The following is a 23,680-nucleotide window of genomic DNA, read 5'->3' on the forward strand; positions in this document are numbered from 1 at the left end:
CATTGTGTGAGTGTGAGAATTTATGCCTGCTGTCCTCAGAAAACACCTGCTACTGTTAAGTGTTTTACATTTATTCACATGGTACCATAGATAGAATGGCCATGTCTTAATTGAAATCATCCTCTTGAAATGTTACTTATGCATACATGGTGTTAAAGTATCAGCATGCATCATAGATATTTCTGCAGTCTTCTCACTTTTTTTGTTGTCTTTTAAAACATGTTTAGTGCGCTATGGGATTTGAGGGTTGAAGCAGTTGTGCAAGACCTCTAATTGTGGTGGTGGTATTATATTTACCCTATTAATAACCTGCTATTCGTTTGAGTCTTTTATTGGTTTACTGTTAAGACAATAAAAAAATTCCATTGTAGGGCTGGGAGACATTGCAAATAATCCTATAGCTATGATGTTCCAGCCTTCAAGATGCTGCCTCACGTCTAGAACAGGGCTTTTGGTACCTCTTGTATTTTTAGATGCGTTTTGCTCAAGCAAAGTGGATTATTAGGGAATATCAGTCTATATCCATGTAGAAATTTTAGTGTCAAAAGTTCCTGTAACTAAAACTTTGGTGCTGGAGTGCCGCGATCCCCCCCACTCCCTAATTCGGGGCATCTCCCCTGCCGCAATCATGTTCCCCCCCCCCCCCCGAACTTCTGCGACCCACGACAGGAGAGATGCCCAATCTCTCCTGCCGCGGTTGCGATCCACCCCCACTACCGGAACATAAGAAGTGCCTCTGCTGGGTTAGACCAGAGGTCCATCATGCCCAGCAGTCCGATTGCACGGCAGCCCAACAGGTCCAGGACCTGTGTAGTAGTCCTCTATCTATATCCCTCTATCCCCTTTCCTTCAGAAAATTATCCAATTCTTTCTTAAACCCTAATACTGTATTCTGTCCTATCACGCCCTCTGGAAGCTCATTCCAGGTGTCCACCACCCACTGGGTGAAGAAAAACTTCCTAGCATTAGTTTTGAATCTGTCCCCTTTCAGCTTTTCCGAATGCTCTCTCGTTCTTGTAGTTTTCGAAAGTTTGAAGAATCTGTTCCGCTCCACTTTCTCTATGCCCTTCATGATCTTGTAAGTCTCTATCATATCCCCTCTAATTCTCTACCAGCAGGAGGGAGACCAACCCCTCCTGCACAGACGCACCCGCGACCCCCCCTCCCCGAAACAATACCGGCAGGAGGGAGCCCAACTCCTCCTGCCAAAATGCACTCGCAACCCCCTCCCCTAAAATACGGGCAGGAGGGATCCCAGGCCCCCTGCCCATGGTGCATCCCCTGCCTAAAATACGGGCAGGAGGGATCGCAGGCTCTCCTACTCACAGCGCACCCCTTGAACCTCCGATTGCCCCCCCAAACCCTGTAACATCCCCGACCACCCACCCTTCACTTACGGTAAGTTGGACGGACAGGTCACAAGCCCGTCCACCTGGCAGGCCCGCCATCCTCCGAATGGCGGGCCTTAAAGCCTGATTCGGCCAGGCGCCTAAGGCCCCATCCACAGGAGGGACCTAAGGCAACTGGGCTAATTCCAGTTGGCCCAGGCACCTAAGTCCCCTCCTGTGGGCAGGGTCTTAAGCGCCTGGCCCAATCAGGCCCTAAGGCCTGCCATTCGGAGGATGGCGGGCCTGCCGGGGGAACAGGCTTGGGACCTGTCCGTCCAGCCAACTTACCGTAAGTGAAGGGGTGGTCATGGGGTCGCAGAGTTCGGAGGGACGATCGGGGGTTGTGGGGGACGTTCGGGGGTGTTCGCATGGGGGTGCACCGTGGGCAGGAGGGCCTGGGATTCCTCCTGCCCGTATTTTAGGGGAGGTGGGATGTTGTGGGTGCATCTCAGCAGGAGGGTTGGGCTCCCTCCTGCCAGTATTGTTTCGGGGGGGGGTGCATCTCGGTAGGAGGGGTTGGCCTCCCTCCTGCCGGTATTGTTTCGGGCAATCCCCCCACCCCTGAACTGCCACAAACCGCGGCAGGAGAGATTGGGCATCTCTATCGCGGATCGTGATTGCGGCAGAGGAGATGAGCCATCTCTCTTGCCGTGATCGTTGCGGTGTGGGGGGGGAGGTTGCCGGTGTTGTTGATCTGATCGCAGCAGCCGCGATCAGCTCAGCAGCCCCTATTTGGAATGTATACCTGTTTTGATTTGATCTAAGTCAAAACGTATAAGTTTCGACTGGGCAACCTGCTCAAGTTTTTGGTTATACTTGCTGTACGACTAGGTCTAGGTCGGCCCACCTCCCACCCTTTCCCCTCCTCTAAAAACGCCTTTTTTCACTTTATGCGTTTAGAGGCAGGGGAAAGGCCTAAGCTGATTTTAGATACGTCTAAAACCAGCTTTGATTATCGGTACTTGGACGATCTGGCTTTTTGATCGTCCAAGTACTGATTTAGGCCACTTTTTGGACGTTTTTTTTTTTTTATTATTATGAGCCCCCTGGTTTCCCATTTATGCATTCTCTCTAAAACCACATCTAATATAGGATGAAAACAGAGCTTTGAAATATTTTTGCAGCTTGTTTTGGTTATTATTGGGTGCTACTGAAAGCCAATGTTGATTATTGGGCACTTTTGTTAGGCAACTTCCATTTTTTCCAGCCTGGCGAGCATCGCTATACTGGACACTAGTAACTAAAAATGTAGTAGTAATTGTATCGGTAAGTCGGTGAAGATTTGAGCTCTGCTACTGCTGCTGTGCTGATTGAAATATGCCTATGCCAAAGAAGCGAGACTTTTATCCTTATTTTACTGCCAACCACTGGCAGTCAATGTGTAAATAAATTTCAGTGTGGAAGATTTGATAGTTGTCAGGTGCTATTGCTTTTCCTGACAGAAATACATCCTATTTAAACAAACTCCTTTCATACAGAACTGAAAGAAGCTCAGAGGAGAAAGAAGCAATTAGAAGAAAGATGCAAAATGGAAGAAAGCATAGGAAATGCTGCCATAATTTGGAACAATGAAATTTTACCTAACTGGGAAGCTATGTAAGACTGCATTCATTGTACTCAGATGAATTGTTATTTATAGACACTGAACTAGTCTGCTCTGTGTAATTTAGTATCATCAGTATAAGTAATTAAATGTAAACTTCCATTGAGAGTTATAGTTTCCATTCCCTTATTTTCTGTTGACTCTTGAAATGAGCTCATCCAAAGACTGTTAGAGGCATCCCTTTTCATCCCTCTTTCTCCTTAACTCTATACCTGCTGGGCATTTCTTCCTCAAATGAATATTTAGTTCTTTCTTAAGAAATGTTCACATATCGATGTCAATTTTTAAAAAATTTATCTCTGGAAAAGAAAGTGATGTAATTGCAGGTAAACCACAAAACTTTTCCTTGATTTACTCATGAAACAACAGATATCCACAAATCAAGGAAAATTTTTGTTTCATGATGTAATTGCAGGTAAACACAAATTTTCCTTGGTTTACTCAAGAAATAATATCCACAAAAATGTGTGTTCTAACTGAGGAATAAATTAGGACACCCCCACATATCCTCCCACTTAAAGTGGCTCAAATCACACACAGGTGTTAACACATCTGGTGCACATGATTAGAACTTTGTTACTCAGCATTTTGAAGGAGGTTTCCCCTACTTAAACCTCAGACATTTAGTTTGGTGTGCTCATGACTGCTGCGGTGTAAGTGAACACCATGGTGTGATCTAAAGAGATGTCTGAGGCCTTCAGAAAAAAAGATTGTAGCAGCTTATAAGTCTAGTAAGAATTTGACATTAGCCATTCCACAGTCCGGAAAATAGTGTATAAATGGAGCAGTTTCCAAACAACTGCCAACATGCCCAGGTCTGGCCGTCCAAGCAAGTTGACCCCCAGAACAGACTGCAAGATGCTAAAAGAAGTGTGTGTGTGTGTGGGGGGGGGGTTTAAAGTGATTATAGAGCCCCACTATTTACCCTTCTCTATTAAGAATATTGACCATTTAAACCAGTTCTTAATCCATAATCCAGTTCTTAATCCATAATAAGACATTACCTCCTATCCCATGACTTTCTAATTTCCTCATAAGTCTTTCATGAAGTACTTTGTCAAATGCCTTTTGAAAATCCAAATGCACAGTATCAACCGGCTTACTTTTATCCTCATGTTCATTCACCCCTTCAAAGAAATGCAGTAGATTGTTGAGACAAGATTTCTCTTGTTGGTTTTCTCTCATGAATCCATACTTATGTACCCTTATATACAAATCAAATATAAACTGAGATTATATGAGGATCTCAGTTTATATTTGAGCCACCACCCAACCACAGGTGCTGCTGTCCTCTCTTCAATCCCCAACGACCACCACCAGTGCAGTAGTCACACACCTACCCTCCACTGAAGAACACCTGTACTGTTGTCCTAACACCCCCAAAATGGCCTGCACCATTGCCCTTCATGTGCACCCCCACCAGCACTGTAGTGAGTGAGAGAATTAGTATCAGAGTAGATCCCTCCCTTCCCTCTCCTGAGCCTGGATGTGAACTCCCCATTTGTCTTTTGCCCTGATTTGTCTTTTAACTCCATGATCCGATCCGTTCATCTTTCCAATTTTCCCCCTCATCCCTCTTACTCTTCTTTAATCTCTATCCTTCCCCTCCCCCTCTCCTACCCCCAAAATCCTTACTTCATCTCACTCTTGATGTATCCTGTTCACCCCCATACTGCTTCTTACTTCCTAGCACTGATCTCCAAGATCCTTTACCCCCACCTCCACCCCCTCAATCCAAAGCACCGAGGAGATATCAAGACAGTAAGTCCATATGTTTACTTTATTAATTTTGTATACTACCAAAGCAGTTTACAATAAAAAAAAAAAATCAGAAAGCAATTTTATTTTTATGGAGTTGAGCTGCACTTTGGCCTTTCTTTGAAATTCTTCTGTTTGCTTCTAAATCACTGCTGTTTGTACATTTATCATACTACATTTGCATGATAATGAGACTGAACAAAAATGAATCTAAGTTGCATTTTAAGCCAAGATGTTGTAAACGCCACCCCATGTTCTCCATTCAGATTTTTTTTTTTTTTTTTTTTTTAGGCCTTTTGCTTTACCTCCAGTTAAATACACAGAGGTATCTCTTAGCGAGTACTATCAGAAGACTGAAACTTTAGGATTGTCATTCTACACCAGGCAATTTCAGTACAAGGCAAACACAGCTTTCTGTAATGACATCTAAGTACCTCATGCATTTCTTTGATTTTCACTCAGGTGCTGCTCTCGCAGGGTACGTGAATTGTGTTGGCAGGGAATTCCTCCCAGTGTGAGAGGCAAAGTCTGGAGCCTGACAATAGGCAATGAGTTAAATATCACCCACGGTGAGGCTTCCTAAATATCTCTGCAATTGCTGGTCATTTAATGGTGTTTTCATCCATTATACTGCATTGTCTCAAAATCTGTATTATGTTAAAGTATGGTAGGCATATTGCTGTCTCCAGAGGACTTAAATCTGTTTGTCCCTAAAGCAATGAAGTGACTTATCCAATGTCACAGAGAGCATGAGAGGATTTTAAACCTTTGTTCCCCTGACTCAGACTGCTGTTCTAACTAGTAGACTAATGGTTAGTCCAGGCCTGCACAACTCAAAAATGATCCAGGGCCGCAACAAAATCGGATAATGTAGCGCGGGTCACAGGTAGTGGCCATGGCTCGAGGCACCCAGAAGTGCATGGACGTTGCCGTGATGACATCACGTGCATGCGTGACATCATCACATTAACATCCACAGACCTCCCAAGCTCTGCCCCAAACCCACCCAAGCTCTGCCTCAGATCCTGCTCCCTTTACTAATTGTAATGCAATTTTTTCCTTTCATTTTTCAAATACACATAATACATACAGCAGATATAAATTCTCAAAACTGACACATTTCAATCACTATATTGAAAATTAAATCATTTTCCCTACCTTTGTTGTCTTGTGACTTTATTTTTCTGTGCTTTTAACTATGTTTCCAGGGCCTTCTTATCCATTTTTCTCTCCTTCTTCACTTTCTGCCCTGCATCCATCTTTTGGCATTGACTTAACATTCAGGTTTTCCATTTTTCTGCTTTCTTCTCAAAATCTACTTTTCTATGTCTTACCTTCTCTTCCTATCTCTCTCCTTCCCTCCCCATTTCCATAGTTTGACATCTCTTTCCTTACTTTCCCCACTTCCAGGTCTGGCATCTCTCTCCTCTCCTTCCCATAATCTAGCATCTCTCTCTACTACTACCACCACCACTACTATTATTATTTCTATAGCGCTACCAGATTCCCCTCTTTCCCTTCCATTCCCTGGTCTGGTATATCTCCCTTCCTTTAGTCATCTCTCCCCCCATGTAACATTTCTCTGTCCCTTCCTCCTTTTTGCCCCCTACAGTCCATCTCCCTTCCCTTCCGCCTTTTTGGCCCCCCTCCCAGTCCAACATTTCTCCCTCCTTTCCACCAGTCCAACATTTCTTTCTCTATTCCTCCTGCATGCTTCTCCTTCGGTCCTCCTTCCCTCCCCTAACCAACATCTCTCTCTCCTTCTCCCTCTGAGTCCAACTTTCACTATCTGCCCTCTCCCTCTTCCTCCGAGTGACATTTCTCCTTCCCTCCTTTCTGTCCTCTCCATCCATCTCACCATCTCCATGATTCCAATACTTTCTGCCTCACGCATGCTTTCTCTCTCTGTCTTTGCCTCTTCTCTTGAGTGGCAAACCCTCCTTACCACCCCCAACCCAACATGCTCTCTCCCCATGCACCATCTCACCCTCCCCTATAGTGTGTAGCACCTTTCCTTTCCCTCTCCTTCTGCCAGTTCAGCAGCACCTCTTCTCCCTTACCTTTCCCTCCCCCCTGTCCAGCAGTATCTCTCCTCCCTTCCCTTTCCCTCCTTCCCTGTCCAGCAATACCTCTCCTCTCTCTAGCCTAGCGGCAGCTCACTGTGTATTTTTAACTTCACATCATCGAAGCGAGCAGGACTAGTAAAGACCACAAGGCTGCCTGATGGAACCGTGTCTAAACTAATGCTAGCAGCAGCTGTGTGGCAAAGTTAAAAGCACACAGTGAGCTGCTGCTGCTGGTCCGGGGGTAGGGAGAGAAGACAAGGAAGGCTGGAGTTCTGGCAGATACACAACAGCAGCAGGAAGTTTCCAATTTGTAAGTCTTCAGGCAGCCACTGTGCAGCACAAGCCTGTCCCAGAAGTAGACTGAAGTGCTCCAGGATAGGCTTGCTCATTGACGCAGCAGCTGCCCAAAGATTTACCAGGAAGCGGGTGGGTGGGCGGACAGTAGGAATTCACCCTGGCGCGTTCCGCAATGAGAGCCATATCGGGCCACATAGGGCCTGCAGGTCATATGTTGTGCAAGGCTAGGTTAGTCAGTAAAGTAATTTTCAGTAAAGTTTCTTGCTCACAGTATGGTTTTGTTTTCCAGAGTTATATGACATTTGCTTAGCCCGTGCCAAAGACAGATGGAGGTCTCTCAGTACTGGAAGCAATGATACAGAGAATGAAGGTAGGTATGCCTCTGTAAATCAAATTTTCCTTGTTATGGTGTCTTTGTAGGACCTTTAGGTTTAAAAATAAACAAATTTGTTACTCAGATTAGGTTTGACCTGCACAGTCCCATCATTTAACAGATGTTGCCTGTCAGGGGCACATTCCTAAAAGGAGACTGTTAGGGTTCTGTACATTCCTGAGAGGAACTGTACTTTTGATACATATTAAAAACTAGCTGATGCCCCGGCGTTGCACGGGTATTTAATTATAGCAATAACACAGTAAATGGATTGAAATAAAGATACTTTATAGTGGTGAATGAAATTATTTTTTTACAGCTTTATAAAAAGTACAATAATCAAATTATAATGTGAAATATTTGACAAAATGAATACAATACAACTAACACAAAACTTGATTATAAACAACAATTTTAGTTTCACCTCCAGGAGCAAGAACATATAAATTCTTCGGTGAACCCACCCTTGATCAAGCAACATAGAGTTGTCCATGGGAAAAACAGGGGGATCTTAAATCCACTCCACAGTATGTAATAGTCTGTCCCTGTGATTTGTTGATTGTGATAGAGAATGCAAGTCTCACTGGAATTTGCAATCTCTTAAACTGAAAAGGAAGATCTGTTGGAATAAGTGGCATCCAAAAGTTTCAGTATTGATTTAAACAACTCAATATGTGGAAACTCAGGTTGAAAAGAAACTCCATGCAGTTTGTTCCCGGTTCTGAATGGAACCTGTGTTCCTAGTTTCCAAGTTTATTCCAAGTTTATTAAGTATTTTTGATTTATCGCCAATTCAAAATTCAAGGCGATGTACAAATTAATAAAAAATTTTTGGTAACACACTTACAATAATTAAATAAAAACAGACGATATGTGAGTACTCATGTAATGTAATAACATTATGAACTGGGGTGCATGAAGGAAACAGTTACAAACACAGATAGAACATACAAACTCTATATGTATGGTGTCCGTGGTAGAATAGAAACGATGTCCCTAGTGGTTATAGTGTCATAGAAAGTGTTTTATAGTTGGAATTACTGTGAGAATGGCAGCTGTTTACATTTTTTCCATTGACATGTATGGGTGAAATCTGATTTTCTGTTTGTAGCTCCGCCCATGTGTGCAGGTGGGCCGCGAGACCCCCAGAACATATCACCCCAGGTAGTGAGGGATCTGTATACCAAGTTTTGGTCAAATCGGTCAAGCCGGTTTTGAATTACAGTGAGAATGGCAGGTTTTTACATTTTTTCCATTGACATGAATGGGTGAAATAAGATTTTCTGTTTGTAGCTCCGCCCACGTGTGCAGGTGGGCCGCGAGACCCCCAGAACATATCACCCCAGGTAGTGAGGGATCTGCATACCAAGTTACGTTCAAATCGGTCAAGTCGTTTTTGAATTACTGTGAGAATGGCAGCTTTTTACATTTTTTCCATTGACATGAATGGGTGAAATCCGATTTTATGTTTGAAGCTCCGCCCACGTGTGCAGGTGGGCCGCGAGACCCCCAGAACATATCATCCCAGGTAGTGAGGGATCAGCATACCAAGTTTCGTTCAAATCGGTCAAGCCGTTTTTGCGTGATCGCAGCACATACACACACACACACATACATACATACACACATACATACCTCCGATTTTATATATATATATATATATATATAGATAAAACCTATTTGAGGAGGTAAATATTATGTAGAAAATTATTTTGCCTTCCAGCTGTACATTTCATATCTTGTTTTTACCTTTTGTTTGTGAACTCATCTGGCTACCATTTGAGAGTAGAAGTGATAGATGACTTTATTAAAAAGATATAGCTCCTTTGAGAGTTGCAGACATACCATCAATCAGATATGAGAATTTGGTGTTCACTAGGGAAATATACTCGATGGATTACACCAACATAATTCAGTTTATGACAGAGTAGAAGAAAATTGTCCAGATAAGTTGCCCTTGCCTTATAGTATATAATTCCAATACCATGGCTTCCTTATCTCTGCAAATCTGCATTTGAACATTTTTTTAAATCTAGCCTTTTCACACTTTACAGAATTGGAACCTGTTTTCAAAGGCATGGTGCTACTGCTGAAGAGGAAAAATCTTCTGGAAAAGAGGATTCTATGTTCTTAGAGATGAGGAGTAGTAGAATATTTTTTGATTTTGGGGAAGGGGCAGCAAACCCATTTCCAGTTCTAAGAACAGCCTTACTGGGTGAGACCAATGGTCCATCAAGCCCAGTAGCCGGTTCTTATGGTGGCCAATCCAGGTCACTAGTACCTGGCCAAAACCCAAGGTATAGCAATATTCCATGCTACCAATACAGGGCAAGCAGTGGCTTCCCCCATGTCTTTCTCAACACCGGAATTTTGCCTCAGCCATGGAAAACCGCAACAATACTCCCCATAATAAAGGATCGTAAAATAAGCTTAGAAGACCCTGCAAATTATCGTCCCATAGCCAACATTCCTTTTGTGGCAAAAATTACCGAAAGAGTAGTATTTAACCAACTGTCGGACTTTGTAGAATCCACTAACGTATTGCATCCTAATCAAACCGGTTTTAGGAAAAATCACAATACTGAGTACTCATTAATAGGCCTCACCACTAACATTATCTATAACCTAGATCACAGTTCTTCAACCGCCGGTCCGCGGACCGGTGTCGGTCCGCAGAAAATTTCTGCCGGTCCGCACAGGACCGGCGAGATCAAGTCGGCAGTTAAATTTCCTGCCGACTGCGGTTCCTGTTGATTAATGTTCCTCCCAGCCTCAGGCGATCAAGATAGGCTGCCAACGTCGGGGCCTTCCCTCTCTGAGTCTCGCCTGTTCGGAAACAGGAAGTTGAAACAAAATAGGCGGGACTTAGAGAGTGAAGGTCCCGACGTCGGCAGCGTGTCTTGATCGCCACCCCTGCCGAGTTGCTGAAGAGGGCCGCGGGGAAGTTGCGATTAGACCGGAGAGAGCTGCAGATTCAGGTGCAGGTGGAGGGAGATGGTCAGCGTGTGCGAACAAGATCCTGGGGAGCCTTCACAGTGGCTGTCTCCCCTCCCACCAGCTCTCCAATTTGCCAGGGCAGTGTTTTACCGGCAACTTCCTGCAGGCAGGAGAGCTGCTGGAAGGGGAGGAAGCCACTGTAGGAGGCAGGGAAGGTGCTGGAAAAGGGAGATCTGTTACTGGACTTGAAGGGAGTTAGAAGGAGAGATGCTGTTGGTAGGGGAGGAGGGAAAGGGATGGGAAGAGAGTTAATGTTGGATAGAGGGAGGAGGGAAGGGAGAAGAAGGAGAGATGCTGCTGGAAGGGGAGGAGGGAAAGGTATGGGAAGAGAGTTAATGTTGGATAGAGGGAGGAGGGAAGGGAAAAGGAGAGATGCTGCTGGGAGGGGAGGAGGGAAAAGGATGGGAAGAGAGTTAATGTTGGATAGAGGGAGGAGGGAAGGGAGAAGGAGAGATGCTGCTGGAAGGGGAGGAGGGAAAGGTATGGGAAGAGAGTTAATGTTGGATAGAGGGAGGAGGGAAGGGAGAAGAAGGAGAGATGCTGCTGGGAGGGGAGGAGGGAAAGGGATGGGAAGAGAGTTAATGTTGGATAGAGGGAGGAGGGAAGGGAGATGAAGGAGAGATGCTGCTGGGAGGGGAGGAGGGAAAGGGATGGGAAGAGAGTTACTGTTGGATAGAGGGAGGAGGGAAGGGAGATGAAGGAGAGATGCTGCTGGGAGGGGAGGAGGGAAAGGGATGGGAAGAGAGTTACTGTTGGATAGAGGGAGGAGGGAAGGGAGATGAAGGAGAGATGCTGCTGGGAGGGGAGGAGGGAAAGGGATGGGAAGAGAGTTAATGTTGGATAGAGGGAGGAGGGAAGGGATAAGAAGGAGAGATGCTGCTGGGAGGGAGGAGGGAAAGGAATGGGAAGAGAGTTAATGTTGGATAGAGGGAGGAGGGAAGGGAGAAAGAAAAAAGGAAGGAAACAGCTGGTAGGGAGATTACAGGAGGGGAAGGGGGTCAGGGTGGAATGGAGAGATCAGATGAGAGAAAGGGGAGAGAGAGGAATGAGAAAGTAGAGAGACATTGATGCTGGAAAGGGGGTCAGCAGAGAAATGAGAGAGGGATAAAGATGCTAGATCTGGTGTAGGAGAGATAAAAATGAAGAAAGCAGTAAAGCTGGAATGAATGATGTAAAAAGGAGAGAGGAGGATGGACAAGGAAGAGGGGCATAGAAAGAAGTCAGATACATATGGAAGGGAGAGAGGGCATACATTGGATGGAATGGGCAGATGCTGGAAGGAAAAGAGTGAAAAGAAGATGAAAGCAGAAACCAACAAAAGGTAGAAAAAAATAATTTTATTTCTATTTTGTCATTAGAATATATCAGATTTGAATTATATATCCTGCTAGAGACATAACTGGGGCCTGCAGTATTCTGTAGCATGATATTTCTATGTAGCATTCTATAATAACTTGGCTTTATAATAACTTTTCTTGATAGTAGAGGGGATATATGTGAAGGGGAGGGGAGACAGGGGTTTTGTTGGTCCGTGCTCTGTATATTTGTATTTATAAAATCACAATTGTTCAGAATATTGTTTCTTTTTATACTTTAATAAAATACACGTTCAATATAAAATCATAATTGCGGCTTGTGCAGATGGGATCAGATGGTTTGCGGGGACCGAGCTCGCGGAGATGGGGCGTAAACGGGGTTTTTAAATTTTAGTCCTAGTAGTTTGCCGGTCCACAAAATAATTCTTTTATTTCTGCCGGTCCACGGGTGTAAAAAGGTTGAAGAACACTGACCTAGATCATCATAACTCAGTTATACTCTTTTCCCTTGACCTTTCGGCAGCTTTTGACACCATTGATCATTCTCTTCTCCTAGACAGATTAAAAACCATAGGCGTCTGCAACTTAACATTACAGTGGTTTACTTCTTTTCTATCCAACCGATCATCTACGGTACACTTTAATAATACAATTTCTAAACCTTTCTCACACAACTACAGAATTCCTCAGGGCTCTATCCTGTCTCCCTTACTTTTCAATGTCTTTCTTTCACCATTACTGAGTCTAAGTCAGTCAATAGGCTTTACTACTTACGCTTACGCAGACGACATTCAATTAACTCACCCTTTTAACCCCGAAAATTCCAATGAAATATTTCTAATTAATCAAAAATTAGAAAAAATAAAAAATTGGCTTATACAAAATAGACTAGCCTTAAACATAACAAAAACTAAGACATTATTTTTCCCAATGAAACAGGGGTTAAAACTATCGGCCCCATTTTTAATTGATAACACAATCATAAGTTTAGTATTATCACTAAAGATACTCGGGGTTATTATCGATGACAAATTTTCTTATCAAGAACACATCAGTAATATAGTTAAATGTTGCTTCTACCGTCTGCGTTTGATTCGCTCCATGTTCAAGTTTCTAGAACCCAAATCCTTAAATATTTTAATACATTCTCTTGTCATCGCTAAGCTAGACTATTGCAATTCGCTATTGTTAAACATCACGCAAAAGGAAAAAAAAACACTTACAAATAATCCAAAATACGGCAATTAAAATTATTCACAATGGAAAAAATATGACCATGTAACTCCCTTTTTAATAGACTCGCACTGGCTTCCCATTAATCAACATATAACATATAAAATATTGCTCCTAGTATTTAAAACACTATCTACCAACGAACCTCAATTTATAGACCGGTTACTAATTCCACACAACACGACTCGTTCTCTTCGATCCACAACTCAAGGGTTGCTTATGGTTCCTTCCTTGAAAATTATTGGAACCAGACGTCATGATATATTTTCAGTAATGGCCCCTCTTACCTGGAATGCCCTGCCTTTATATATAAGAGAAGTTAAAGACCTCAAAATATTTAAAACCAATTTAAAAACTCTTCTCTTTAAAGCTTCCTTTAATCTTTAAACAAATTCATTTTAACAATTTTATCCCAATCCTTATGTTTTTTCCCTACTTGGCTTTTCCTTTCTTCTCGTCTGAAGAATAACAATTTTGTAACTTTTTCCCTCTCTTTTTCCTTCCCTTATGTACCTGAGTATGTCTGTTTTGTCAGTTTGTTTTTCCCCTCTTTTAAAGCTGTATAACGTATATTTTATTGTTACTCACTTAGTATGTAATAAGCGATTTATCAAATTTGATTAAACTTGAAACTTGACTTTTCCTCCAGAAACTTGTCCAAACCTTTCTTAAAACCAGCTACGCTATCTGCTCTTACCACATCCTCTGGAGGAATGACTTAAGAGACTGGGGTTGTTCTCCCTTGGGAAGAGGAGACTGCGAGGGGATCTGATTGAGACTTTCAAAATTCTGAAAAGAATCGACAATTTAGAGCAGGAAAAACAGTTATTTACAATGTCCAATGTGACACGGACAAGAGGGCATGGACTGAAGCTGAAGGGGGACAAGTCCAGGACAAATATCAGGAAGTTCTGTTTCACACAGCGAGTGGTGGACATCTGGGATGCTCTCCTAGAGGAGGTTATTGCGGAATCCACCGTTCTAGGATTTAAGGGTAAACTAGATGCACAACTTCTTATGAGAGGCATAGAGTGATACAGGTGACTAAAATTATGCCAGGGTACACCTGGCGGGACCTCTGCGTGTGCGGATCGCCGGACTTAATGGGCCTAAGGTCTGATCTGGAGATGGCAGTTCTTAAGATACCCAGATCCTTTTCTTGGGCGCTAACTCCCAAGGTGGACCCTAGCATCCAGTAACTGTGATTCAGGTTATTCTTCCCAATGTGCATCACTTTGCATTTGTCCACATTAAATTTCATCTGCCACTTGGATGCTCAATCTTCCAATTTCCTATTTCCAATTTCACAATCACTTTGCCCGGCACCAAGTTCTTTTAATATCTCGTACACGCTGAGGACTGTTGGTTGCTTCACATGAAGGTCCAATATCATTTTATTGACTGACAAGTCCATACTTTTGAAGATTGATTAATTCATTTTCAAGACTTTAAGACTCCTGAAGCAGGCCGTTTGGGCCGAAACATGTACTTGTTGAGTCATTGAGTTTTTTGATGAATAAAGGACTTTTATGAACAAGTTGAACTCACCAGTCTTTATAGAACATTTCCATTCCGTACCTTGCGTCTTTGAGCTTTGTGGATTTAGTTCTCTTGTTTTTTGTCCCTGACCACCACTCCATTCTATTTCTTATGCTAGAGCCCCCAAATAGATTTTAAAAAAGTATATCAATACTTAATTCTCTATAAATAATCCTACTTGCTGCCTTGAAATTATAAAATTGGATCAGCTAAGATCTATAAATTTACGAAGCTCAAAAATATTATATAGGTTACCACAGTTGAAAACTCTCTGGGTTTGAATTGGAATTTCAAGTTTTCAGGTCTTCAACAGAACTTATATCTTCAGGGGAGAAATAAAATTTTAAATTTTTTTTTAAAAAGCGTTCATGTCCCGGGGCTCGCTTCTCCAATTGTGGCTGAAGAAAAGGAACAGGTACCATCCGCATTTGCAGAACATCAGAGCTCCTCCTGGATGCAAAATGAAGTATAATTCATCCAGTGTACTATAAAGGTGATGGTGTTTGATGTCAAAGTAGTGAAGTGATGTGGCGGGCAAAAGCATTCAAAAAAAAATAGGAAGTGATTGTGCCACTTTGTACACCTGGATTATGGTTATGTTCTGGAACTTGTATCTTGGAAAAGATAAAGATATGCTGAACGTGGTCCAGAGAGAGGCAACTATAACAGTTATGGGGTCTATATAATATCTGGATAGGCCATTTTGGTTTCAGTCTGCTGCTTTTTGCTATGTTGGGAAACATCAGACATGCTAATTTGTTGGCTAGCATCCTGTCATCATTTGTGGAAATCTTTTATTGCAGTCTGTACATCACAGGACCTTAAAGAGTTACATCTCCAATGAAATATCAACCAACTGACTTGAATATTCAAATTATTTACAACCAAATAGGAACATTTATGGGCATATAGGGTCCAGAACATTTTATACATATCAAACCTGATACATATCAAACCTGTGGTGGAAAAGGGATTTCCAAATTGGGAAGTTTAAAATATCTTGAGTATTTTACAAAACACTCATTAAATGTGGAGCTTTTGTAAAATCAGGAGTTCAAAGTGTAAGTGTTGGCACATCCAGCGGCATCACTTGAGGATCGTGCATGCATGTGGCAATGCTTCATGTGTCTTAAACACTGATTTTGCTCCTTAGAGTGTAAGTGCTATATTTTTCAAAACCCTATATCCAAATGTAACCAGTTTGGAAGCAGTGTCAATAAGCTATTTTTAGACACATGAACACGTGCTACATACCAGAGAAGTAAACACAATTGGCCTCTCAATGAATGATATGGATCCAAGGCCAAATGAGCGCCAAATGCCATGGAGAAGATGTAAACACCAATGCCTAGTTTTTGTTTAGTATATGTGTGTTCCAATTGTAGAGCTGGAAATACATTCATAATTCATGTTCCTATCCAAACCATTCCCACAACCCAGCTCCTTCCAAACAATGCTTCTCCTCATTTTCTAAATTTGAAATGTATATACAGTTTGCAAGTAATGCGGTTTGCGAGTGTTTTGCAAGGCGAGCAAAACATTCGAGCAAACTGTAACTCAGAAACCAAGCTTTGACTCGATTTTCGAGCCCCCACCCCGAGAACCGGCTTTGTTGCTTCCCCAAGGCCAACGGCGCTGCTCCTTTCCTTCGCGACTGCGATCACCCCTTCCCCCCCACTGACCGGCCCTATCCTTACCCGTGCACCGGTGCTGAAAGTGCCTGCCGCCAGTTCTCTGCTGGGCTGCTGCAGGGCCTTGAGCATCTGCGCATGCTCAAGGCCTTCTGGCTCTCACCCTCTCCTGCCGCCAGTTCTCTGCTGGGCTGCTGCGGGGCCTTGAGCATCTGTGCATGCTCAAGGCCTTCTGGCTCTCACCCTCTCCTGCCGCCAGTTCTCTGCTGGGCTGCTGCAGAGCCTTGAGCATCTGTGCATGCTCAAGGCCTTCTGGCTCTCACCCTCTCCGAGAGCCAGAAGGCCTTGAGCATGCGCAGATGCTCAAGGCCCCACAGCAGCCCAGCAGAGAACCGGTGGCAGGCACTTTCAGCACCAGCGCACGGGTAAGGACAGGGCTGGTCAGTGGGGGGGGGGGGAGGCGATCACGGTCATGAAGGGAGGGAGCAGCGCCGGTGGCCTCAGGGGAGCAACAAAGCCAGTTCCTGGGATGGGGTGTCAAAGTGGAGGACAGCAGTGAGAGAAGCCAGAAGAAGAGATATGGGTCGGGTCGGGTGTCGACTCGGGTTGGGTTGGAGAGATGTACCTACCGGTATTAAGTCAGTGGAACGAATCATCTGAGTTGCCATTATGGCTTATGGGGAAAGTTGCTTTGATATACGAGCACTTTGGATTGCGAGCATGCTTCTGGAACGAATTATGCTCGCAAACCAAGGTACCACTGTATATTGGTCATTTATACACATTAATTCTGTTGTTTATATGCCTTTTATATAGGCATATATTCAGGTAAGGATAGGGTATGCATTTAAAGATTTTAGCTTACATCCCCAGTAGAGATGCGTGATTTACTCTTAATTCTGGATGATGATATAAAATGCCTCCCAGAAGCTGGGTTCTACCAGATAGGCGTAGTTTTCTAGGATGGAGTGTTGGATTGTGTAGATATAATCTGTAGAAAATAGAAGAAAATCAGCCCCCCTTGCAGAGATTTTATTCATTTTCATGGACCTTAAATCAGTGATCTTGGGTGGGATATGAGTGATTCTGTTTGCACTCACAAATGATTGGGTCCAAGAGAATTTGAGCATAGTTCAGATGTGATGCCCCTGTGGCAGGAAGTACTGCTTTTTCAGTGGCAGTGTGTGTATAAGGGGGTTGGTGGTTCAGCTTTGCATATGGTTTCCTTTCCTATTCTGATAATGTACATTTATTTCTGCAGATTCGGGGTTGTCTGCAGCAGACAGAGAAGCAAGTTTGGAACTAATAAAGCTGGATATTTCCAGAACATTTCCTAATCTCTGTATTTTCCAGGAGGTATGTAATTAAATATTTTTATATTTCAGACAACCATTTGTATTCTATATGCATTTTCAGGATATGTTGCTTTATAGAGACAAGGGTAACGGAGAATTCAATTATGGCTTGATTTACTGAAATTATTATTTTTTTTTTATTCTGGAGGCCAAATGTAGGGGGGAAAGGTCCAAATAGCAGGCATTAAGCTTAAAAATAAGAGATTTAGACCATTCTTGAGGAGTCACCCAAGCTGCAGTAACAAGCATGATGCATTTATGTAGTGGCCAATTAGGGTCACGGCCCATAGTTTGGGAAGCACTGTGCTAGTGCCCCAGATTTTCCTAGTGTTACCAGTTCCAGGAGAGAGGCTTTGGCCAGTCTTGGTTTTGAATTTACATCTTGAATGCAGTGTGGTAGCATCTGATTCTACCCTTTGAAATCAGTGTTGTGGGTACCATAATGTTTCAGGATCCAGGTGTCGGACACTGAGGACGGGCTTAAAATCTCCCTTCTGGAAGTGAGCAGCTCTTCACACACAAATTAATCTACAAGTACTAATTCACACAAATATATGTGTACCTGTTATTCAGCTAGCAGAACCCTCAGACTTGAATATATTTGCTTTAGCCAGAGAGATGGCTACATGTAGGGCAAAGTTAAGCCACTGGCACATAACTTTTTCAGTGGAGAAATAACACCAGTTTTGCTATCCACATAGTAGAGAATGACATGGGGACAAGCTTCAACCCCATGAGCATTGTAAACTACCAAGTACTGGTCAACCTAAAGCACTCTTGTATGAAAGTGGAGAGGAACAAAGAGGAGGGAGGGGAGATGCTGGATGGAAAGGGGGGGAATAAGTTGTATAGAAGCCTGGATGGAAGAGGGGAGAGACAGGAAGGAGAGGATGGAAGGGAGAAGAGAAAAGGGGAGAGGGGACAGTCTGTGAAAGGGAGAAGAGAGAGGAAGGAGATACTGATGGAAGGGACGAGAGAATGTGGACATTCTGGATGGAAAAGGGGAGAGTAGAGGCAGTCAGTGTATAGAAGGGGATAGATGCCCATTTCCAGATGGATTTGCATACAACTGGCTGTGGTAAACAGTCACTGATTTCTTTGGGAATGTATGCCACCAGACGTGGGAGAGAGTCCCAGGCAGTTCCGCCCAAGGAAGTTTGTAGAGTTGCTAACTGGTCCATACCTGTACTAGTTTTATGGAGTGGATGTCACCCTCCTTGTTGTTTCTCCTTTTTAGGGGTTATCCATTGCTTTGATACAAACTGAGGCACTGCCCAGGGACACAAGGAATCAGAGTTGAAAAATGTAGATGATGCCTTCTGCAAGCCTCGCAATTTGGGGAAAGGAACCCACTAGTCAAGCCTACTGTACCCTTATACTGGTAAGAAGATTATCGAGGTAAGAACCTAATCTTTCGACTGACTGGGTTGTGGCCTTCCAGGACCACGGTTTGCACAGCTGTACTTAAAGTGTGGTAGATATGCACTTACTGCATGTAACAGCAAAGATTAACATCTAGTAAATATGAGGTTGTGATCAACATCTACTCTGTGTTTCCTGCACAGGACACACGTTGCACACGGAAGCCATATTACATGTCTGGGCTCTCCATGCTTTTGTCCCATGCATATAATGCAGCTCCAGGGTGTCCCAACCCATTCTCAATTTCCTAATCCCTCTTACACATATAAGTCCCCTTCAAATGTCCTCACCCCCACCCAACTGTGGGACTTACCTGGGGATCAGCATCAGTTGTGATGTGTTTATCCGCTTATGCTACTGGCCATTTGACTATTCAGCACAGGGATCCAAAATGGTACCAATGACTCCCTATAAGTAGTCTCAAAATACTACTGCTAGGGAGCATTTTGAATGGTTAGGTTTATTGAAGGGGTAAGCATTGTGAAGGGGTATTGGAACTTAAAGGGGGGGTTCATTCAAAGGGGCCTTATGATGTGTGGGGGGGACAGTATTGGGGGATGGGGGCTGAGACACTAGGAGAGGGGGATGTCAGAGGAAATCCCCACTGCACCTCCATTGACAGTGCACTGCACTACCGGACTGCTGGTAGTGCAGTTGCACTTACTATCTCCTCTTGGGGTGACAGTAAGTTCATCTTTGCTATCAGTAGTTATGATAGCTGGCTCTTGGTACTGACCTGTACACTAGTTATCACAGCCAGCCACTCTATCTGCCCATGTCATTCTTATCTCCTGCCCGCTCCCATAAATGTTTTCCTGTAATGGCTGCCTTTTTAGTACAGGAAACAGTAGCATGGGCCTGCATATTCATTGTGGGTATCCTGAAAGCCTGACTGGCCGGGTATGTCCTGAAGACTGGGTTGAGAGCCCCTGTTGAGGGCCAGAATTTTATACCTTGCTGCTACATTTATGCACAAAACTTCAGGGTGTGCTCACTTTTTCCAGCCATCAGTTCATCCCTTATTTTAATTTGGTAGGCAAAATGCTCTTATTTATTGTTTCCTCCATCATCTTTATGAAACTACCTAGTAATCTATTCTACCATTGATTAGTAGCATGAACCAGTTCAACCTGACTGGGGGGTTTTCTTCTTTCATTTATAGTTCAAACAATTTTATTGAAATTTCAAATAGAAATAACAAGGGCTGAAACAGCCAATTCAATCAAGATACTAAGGGTAAATTACCATCAGGATAGAACAAATAAACATGACAAATAATAGTTCAAGTGGAGAAAACTGCTTAGTGATATGTGCGTAGTGGTATGATGAGAGAAAATAATAATGAAAGCCCAGTTACAGAATATTCATAATCTTAAGTTCTAAACTGTATTCTAAAGGTTTTCATATCAACCTGAGTTTTGAAGAGCAGAGACTCATGCTGTTCCTATGTCAATCCAAAGGGCAGACGGTTTTTCCATGAGTAGTTCCACCTTCCATCATCCAAACTGGTTTGACACATAATAGTGCTTTTATACAGAGAGGTTTATAATTTTACTGAATATATTAATTTATTTTTTAATTATAGGGTGGGCCATACCATGACATGCTGCACAGTATTTTAGGTGCTTATACTTGTTACAGACCGGATGTTGGTTACGTAAGTAAAGCTCTGCTTCAATTTTGTTTTTTTGTATGGTAGAAACTAAGAATAGTATTCAGAAGTAGCTTGATTAACTATTTGTGTTCAATAGATATGCCTCTATTGATCTGCTGCTTAAGCACATGGAGGGGCATAATAAAAAAAAACCTTCTAAGTCCCCTTTTGACCTAAGCCCTAAACACTGAAAGTAGAAGCAGGGAAAATGTCCATTCTCAAATAAAAAATCATCCAAAAGGAGGTTTTTTTTTATAATGGCCTGCCTCTACATTAAGCTGTTTAAACGCCCAGACCACCACTACATCTACACTTACAATATATAATCAACAAAAAAAGCCTAAGTCCCAAATACCCAATACAAGAGCTTTTAGGCGAAGGAGGAGCCAGTCCTTCGCCTAAAAGCTGGATTCTGTAATCAGTGTCTGTCAAAAAGAACAAGGATGGTGGGCCTGCTGGACGGATGGACTTGGGATCTGTCCATCCAGCCAACTTGTTTTAAAGTAAGGGGGGGTGTCAGGGATGGGGGGTGGTGTCGCGGGGTCGGCAGGAGAATCTCGCGGTTGTGGGGGGGTGTTAAGTGGGCCGATCGGAGGCTCAGGAGGGCAGTCATGGGGGGGCTACATCAGGGCAAGAGGGTCTGGGATCTCTCCTACCCGTATCTTAGTGGTAGGGGTAGGAGGGTCTCCAGGGGTAGGAGGGTCTCCAGGGGTAGGGGTAGGAGGGGTAGAGGCAGGAGTAGGAGGGTCTCTGGGGCAGGAGGGCTTGGGCTCCTTCCTGCCCCGATCGAGTCGGGGCGGTCTCCAGGGCAGGACGGCTTGGGCTCCCTCTTGCCCCAATCGTGTCAGAAGGGTCGCGGTTTCGCCGGGGCAAGAGGGCTTGGGCTCCCTCCTGCCCTGATCGTTGCTGGGGGGGGAGGTAGATCGCGGCAGGAGAGATGGCTCATCTCTCCTGCCACAATGGTGATCACCCACCCCGTGAACCGTGGCACTTCGGGGTGAGAATTGCGGCAGGGGAGATGCCCTGCCACGATCCTCACCCTGAAGTGCCGTGGTTCGGGGAAGTGGGCGATCGCAATTACGGCAGGAGGGATGAGCCATCTCTCCTGCCGCGATAGTTGCGGTAGGGGTTAGGCAGTTGCTGGGGCCGCTGAGCTGATCGTGGCAGCCGCAATAAGCTCAGCGGCCCCTTTTTCAGCACTTATACCTGTTTTGACTTGGTGTAAGTCAAAACACATGTGCCGACTAGGCAACCTGCCTAAACCTTTGGTTATACCTGCTGTACGGCTATGTGTAGGTCGGCCAACCTCCTGCCCTTTTCCCGCTTCTAAAAGCGCCTCTTTTCGCTCTCTGCGTTTAGAGGCAGGGGAAAAGCCTAAGCTGGTTTTAAAAACGTCTAAAACCAGCTTTGGTTATGGGTACTTGGACGATCAGGCTTTTTGATCATCCAAGTACCCATTTAGGCTACTTTTTAGACCTTTTTTTGTTTTGATTATGAGCCCCATATTGTTTTTCTTTATAGTATCAGTATTGTTAATATATTTTTATAAAACCTGTCTCCTAGTTTCCCAAGAAAGCAACTTGGCTGTACTGTATACTTCTCTTCAGTTTATTGAAGACTGATTGTGACATGGCTTTGTGCTTTTGTTTCCTGATTTTCAATAGGTTCAGGGCATGTCGTTTATTGCAGCTGTGCTGATTTTGAACTTGGATACAGCAGATGCCTTTATTGCATTTTCAAACCTTTTGAACAAACCCTGTCAGATGGCATTTTTTCGAGTAGACCAGGGCCTGGTGAGTATCTACCCATTTACATCTCCCTTTCAGATGTGAAATTTCCTGTTCAAACAGGTGCAACAGTAGGCCGAACCATTTTTCCATAATCATTCTAAAGAGACCTTACCAACAGAGGTAAAATGGGAAATTTAGTTAAGTTTAAAAGAAGCTTTTCATTGACTATTTCAAAAGAACATGCTTGCAGAGAAATGTAAGAATTGCAATTATTTTTAAAAAATCAAGAGAGATAAAGGGAAATAGACAAAAAAAAACCCCATTTACTCAAGTTCTCTCTTAGTGGGGAGGAGCTTTAAAGATAATGCAATGAAACAACATTTGTTATTAAAGGAAAAATAAGACAAGCTGATAAGTCGAGGCAATGCTATAAGTAAAGGCTGAAAATTATATACTTAATTGATTTATGTTTAACAATGCATTTACAAGGAAATTTTAAAAGAGAAGGCCTCCTAACTGAGGAGCACCAGTATATATAGCAGAAAAAAATCGCTCCAGTTCTAAGTCTCCTCTGTAATATCAGGAAACATCCTAATCTTACAGTTTAGAAAAGGTTCATCCCTGTACTTAAAGAAAAGCCAGATTCTATTTGGTTTTTAAGGCAAATGTAACTATCAACCAGACATTACCAGTTCTGTTTCTGACGTGTCCACAATGTGCGAAATATCCAAATCAGAGTGAGCAACCTCATTCCTTATGTTCTTCTTACTCAAACGGTAGATGATAAATTTGTAATAATAGGAGGAACAGATTCAGATGATAACTTCCAAACCTCTTTTCAATATTGAATGAAAGTTTGACGTGGAGATCTTAAAGGCAATTTAGGAAAATTAATTAAATAGATATTAAAAGCTCTTGCAGCATTTTCCAGTGCCTCTATTTTAGATCTAAGATTCAAATTATCTTTCAGCAGTGCTGTATGAAGAGATTGTATCGCTGCTTTTATAGTCATGCTCTTCCACTGTTCTTTTTAATAGCATAACTTCTTTAGCAGAAACTTGGAAACCATTCTCATCCTGGACCTGCACTATTGGAGCAGAAATCTGTGAACTCAAAGCTTGGCCCAGTTCCATAAATAACTGTCCTTTCTTAGAATCTAATTTTTATTACATTACATTATATTACATTAGTGACTTCTATTCTGCTTGTACCTTGCGGTTCTAAGCGGATTACATTAGAAGATAACTGGACATTTCCAGGAAGTTTATATGCTTAGGAAGCTGAAGTTCAAAACAAAAAGGAGAAATGGATACCTGCT

General features: G+C 43.2%; 1 protein-coding gene across 4 annotated transcripts in view; it reads left to right on the plus strand.

Annotated features, from left to right (window-relative positions):
• TBC1D14 (TBC1 domain family member 14) overlaps nucleotides 1–23,680 on the plus strand; it is a 244,731-nt gene that overhangs the window by 171,978 nt on the left and 49,073 nt on the right. For all 4 annotated transcript variants that reach the window (XM_033949845.1, XM_033949853.1, XM_033949873.1 and 1 more), the window contains 6 exons: nucleotides 2,867–2,984; nucleotides 5,212–5,318; nucleotides 7,402–7,482; nucleotides 17,463–17,557; nucleotides 20,564–20,635; nucleotides 22,297–22,425. In XM_033949845.1, the coding sequence (XP_033805736.1) occupies nucleotides 2,867–2,984; nucleotides 5,212–5,318; nucleotides 7,402–7,482; nucleotides 17,463–17,557; nucleotides 20,564–20,635; nucleotides 22,297–22,425 (602 nt within the window). The remainder of the gene's footprint in view (nucleotides 1–2,866; nucleotides 2,985–5,211; nucleotides 5,319–7,401; nucleotides 7,483–17,462; nucleotides 17,558–20,563; nucleotides 20,636–22,296; nucleotides 22,426–23,680) is intronic.

Source organism: Geotrypetes seraphini, chromosome 1, assembly GCF_902459505.1.
Source record: "Geotrypetes seraphini chromosome 1, aGeoSer1.1, whole genome shotgun sequence".
In the NCBI taxonomy this organism is placed as follows: Eukaryota; Metazoa; Chordata; class Amphibia; order Gymnophiona; family Dermophiidae; genus Geotrypetes; species Geotrypetes seraphini.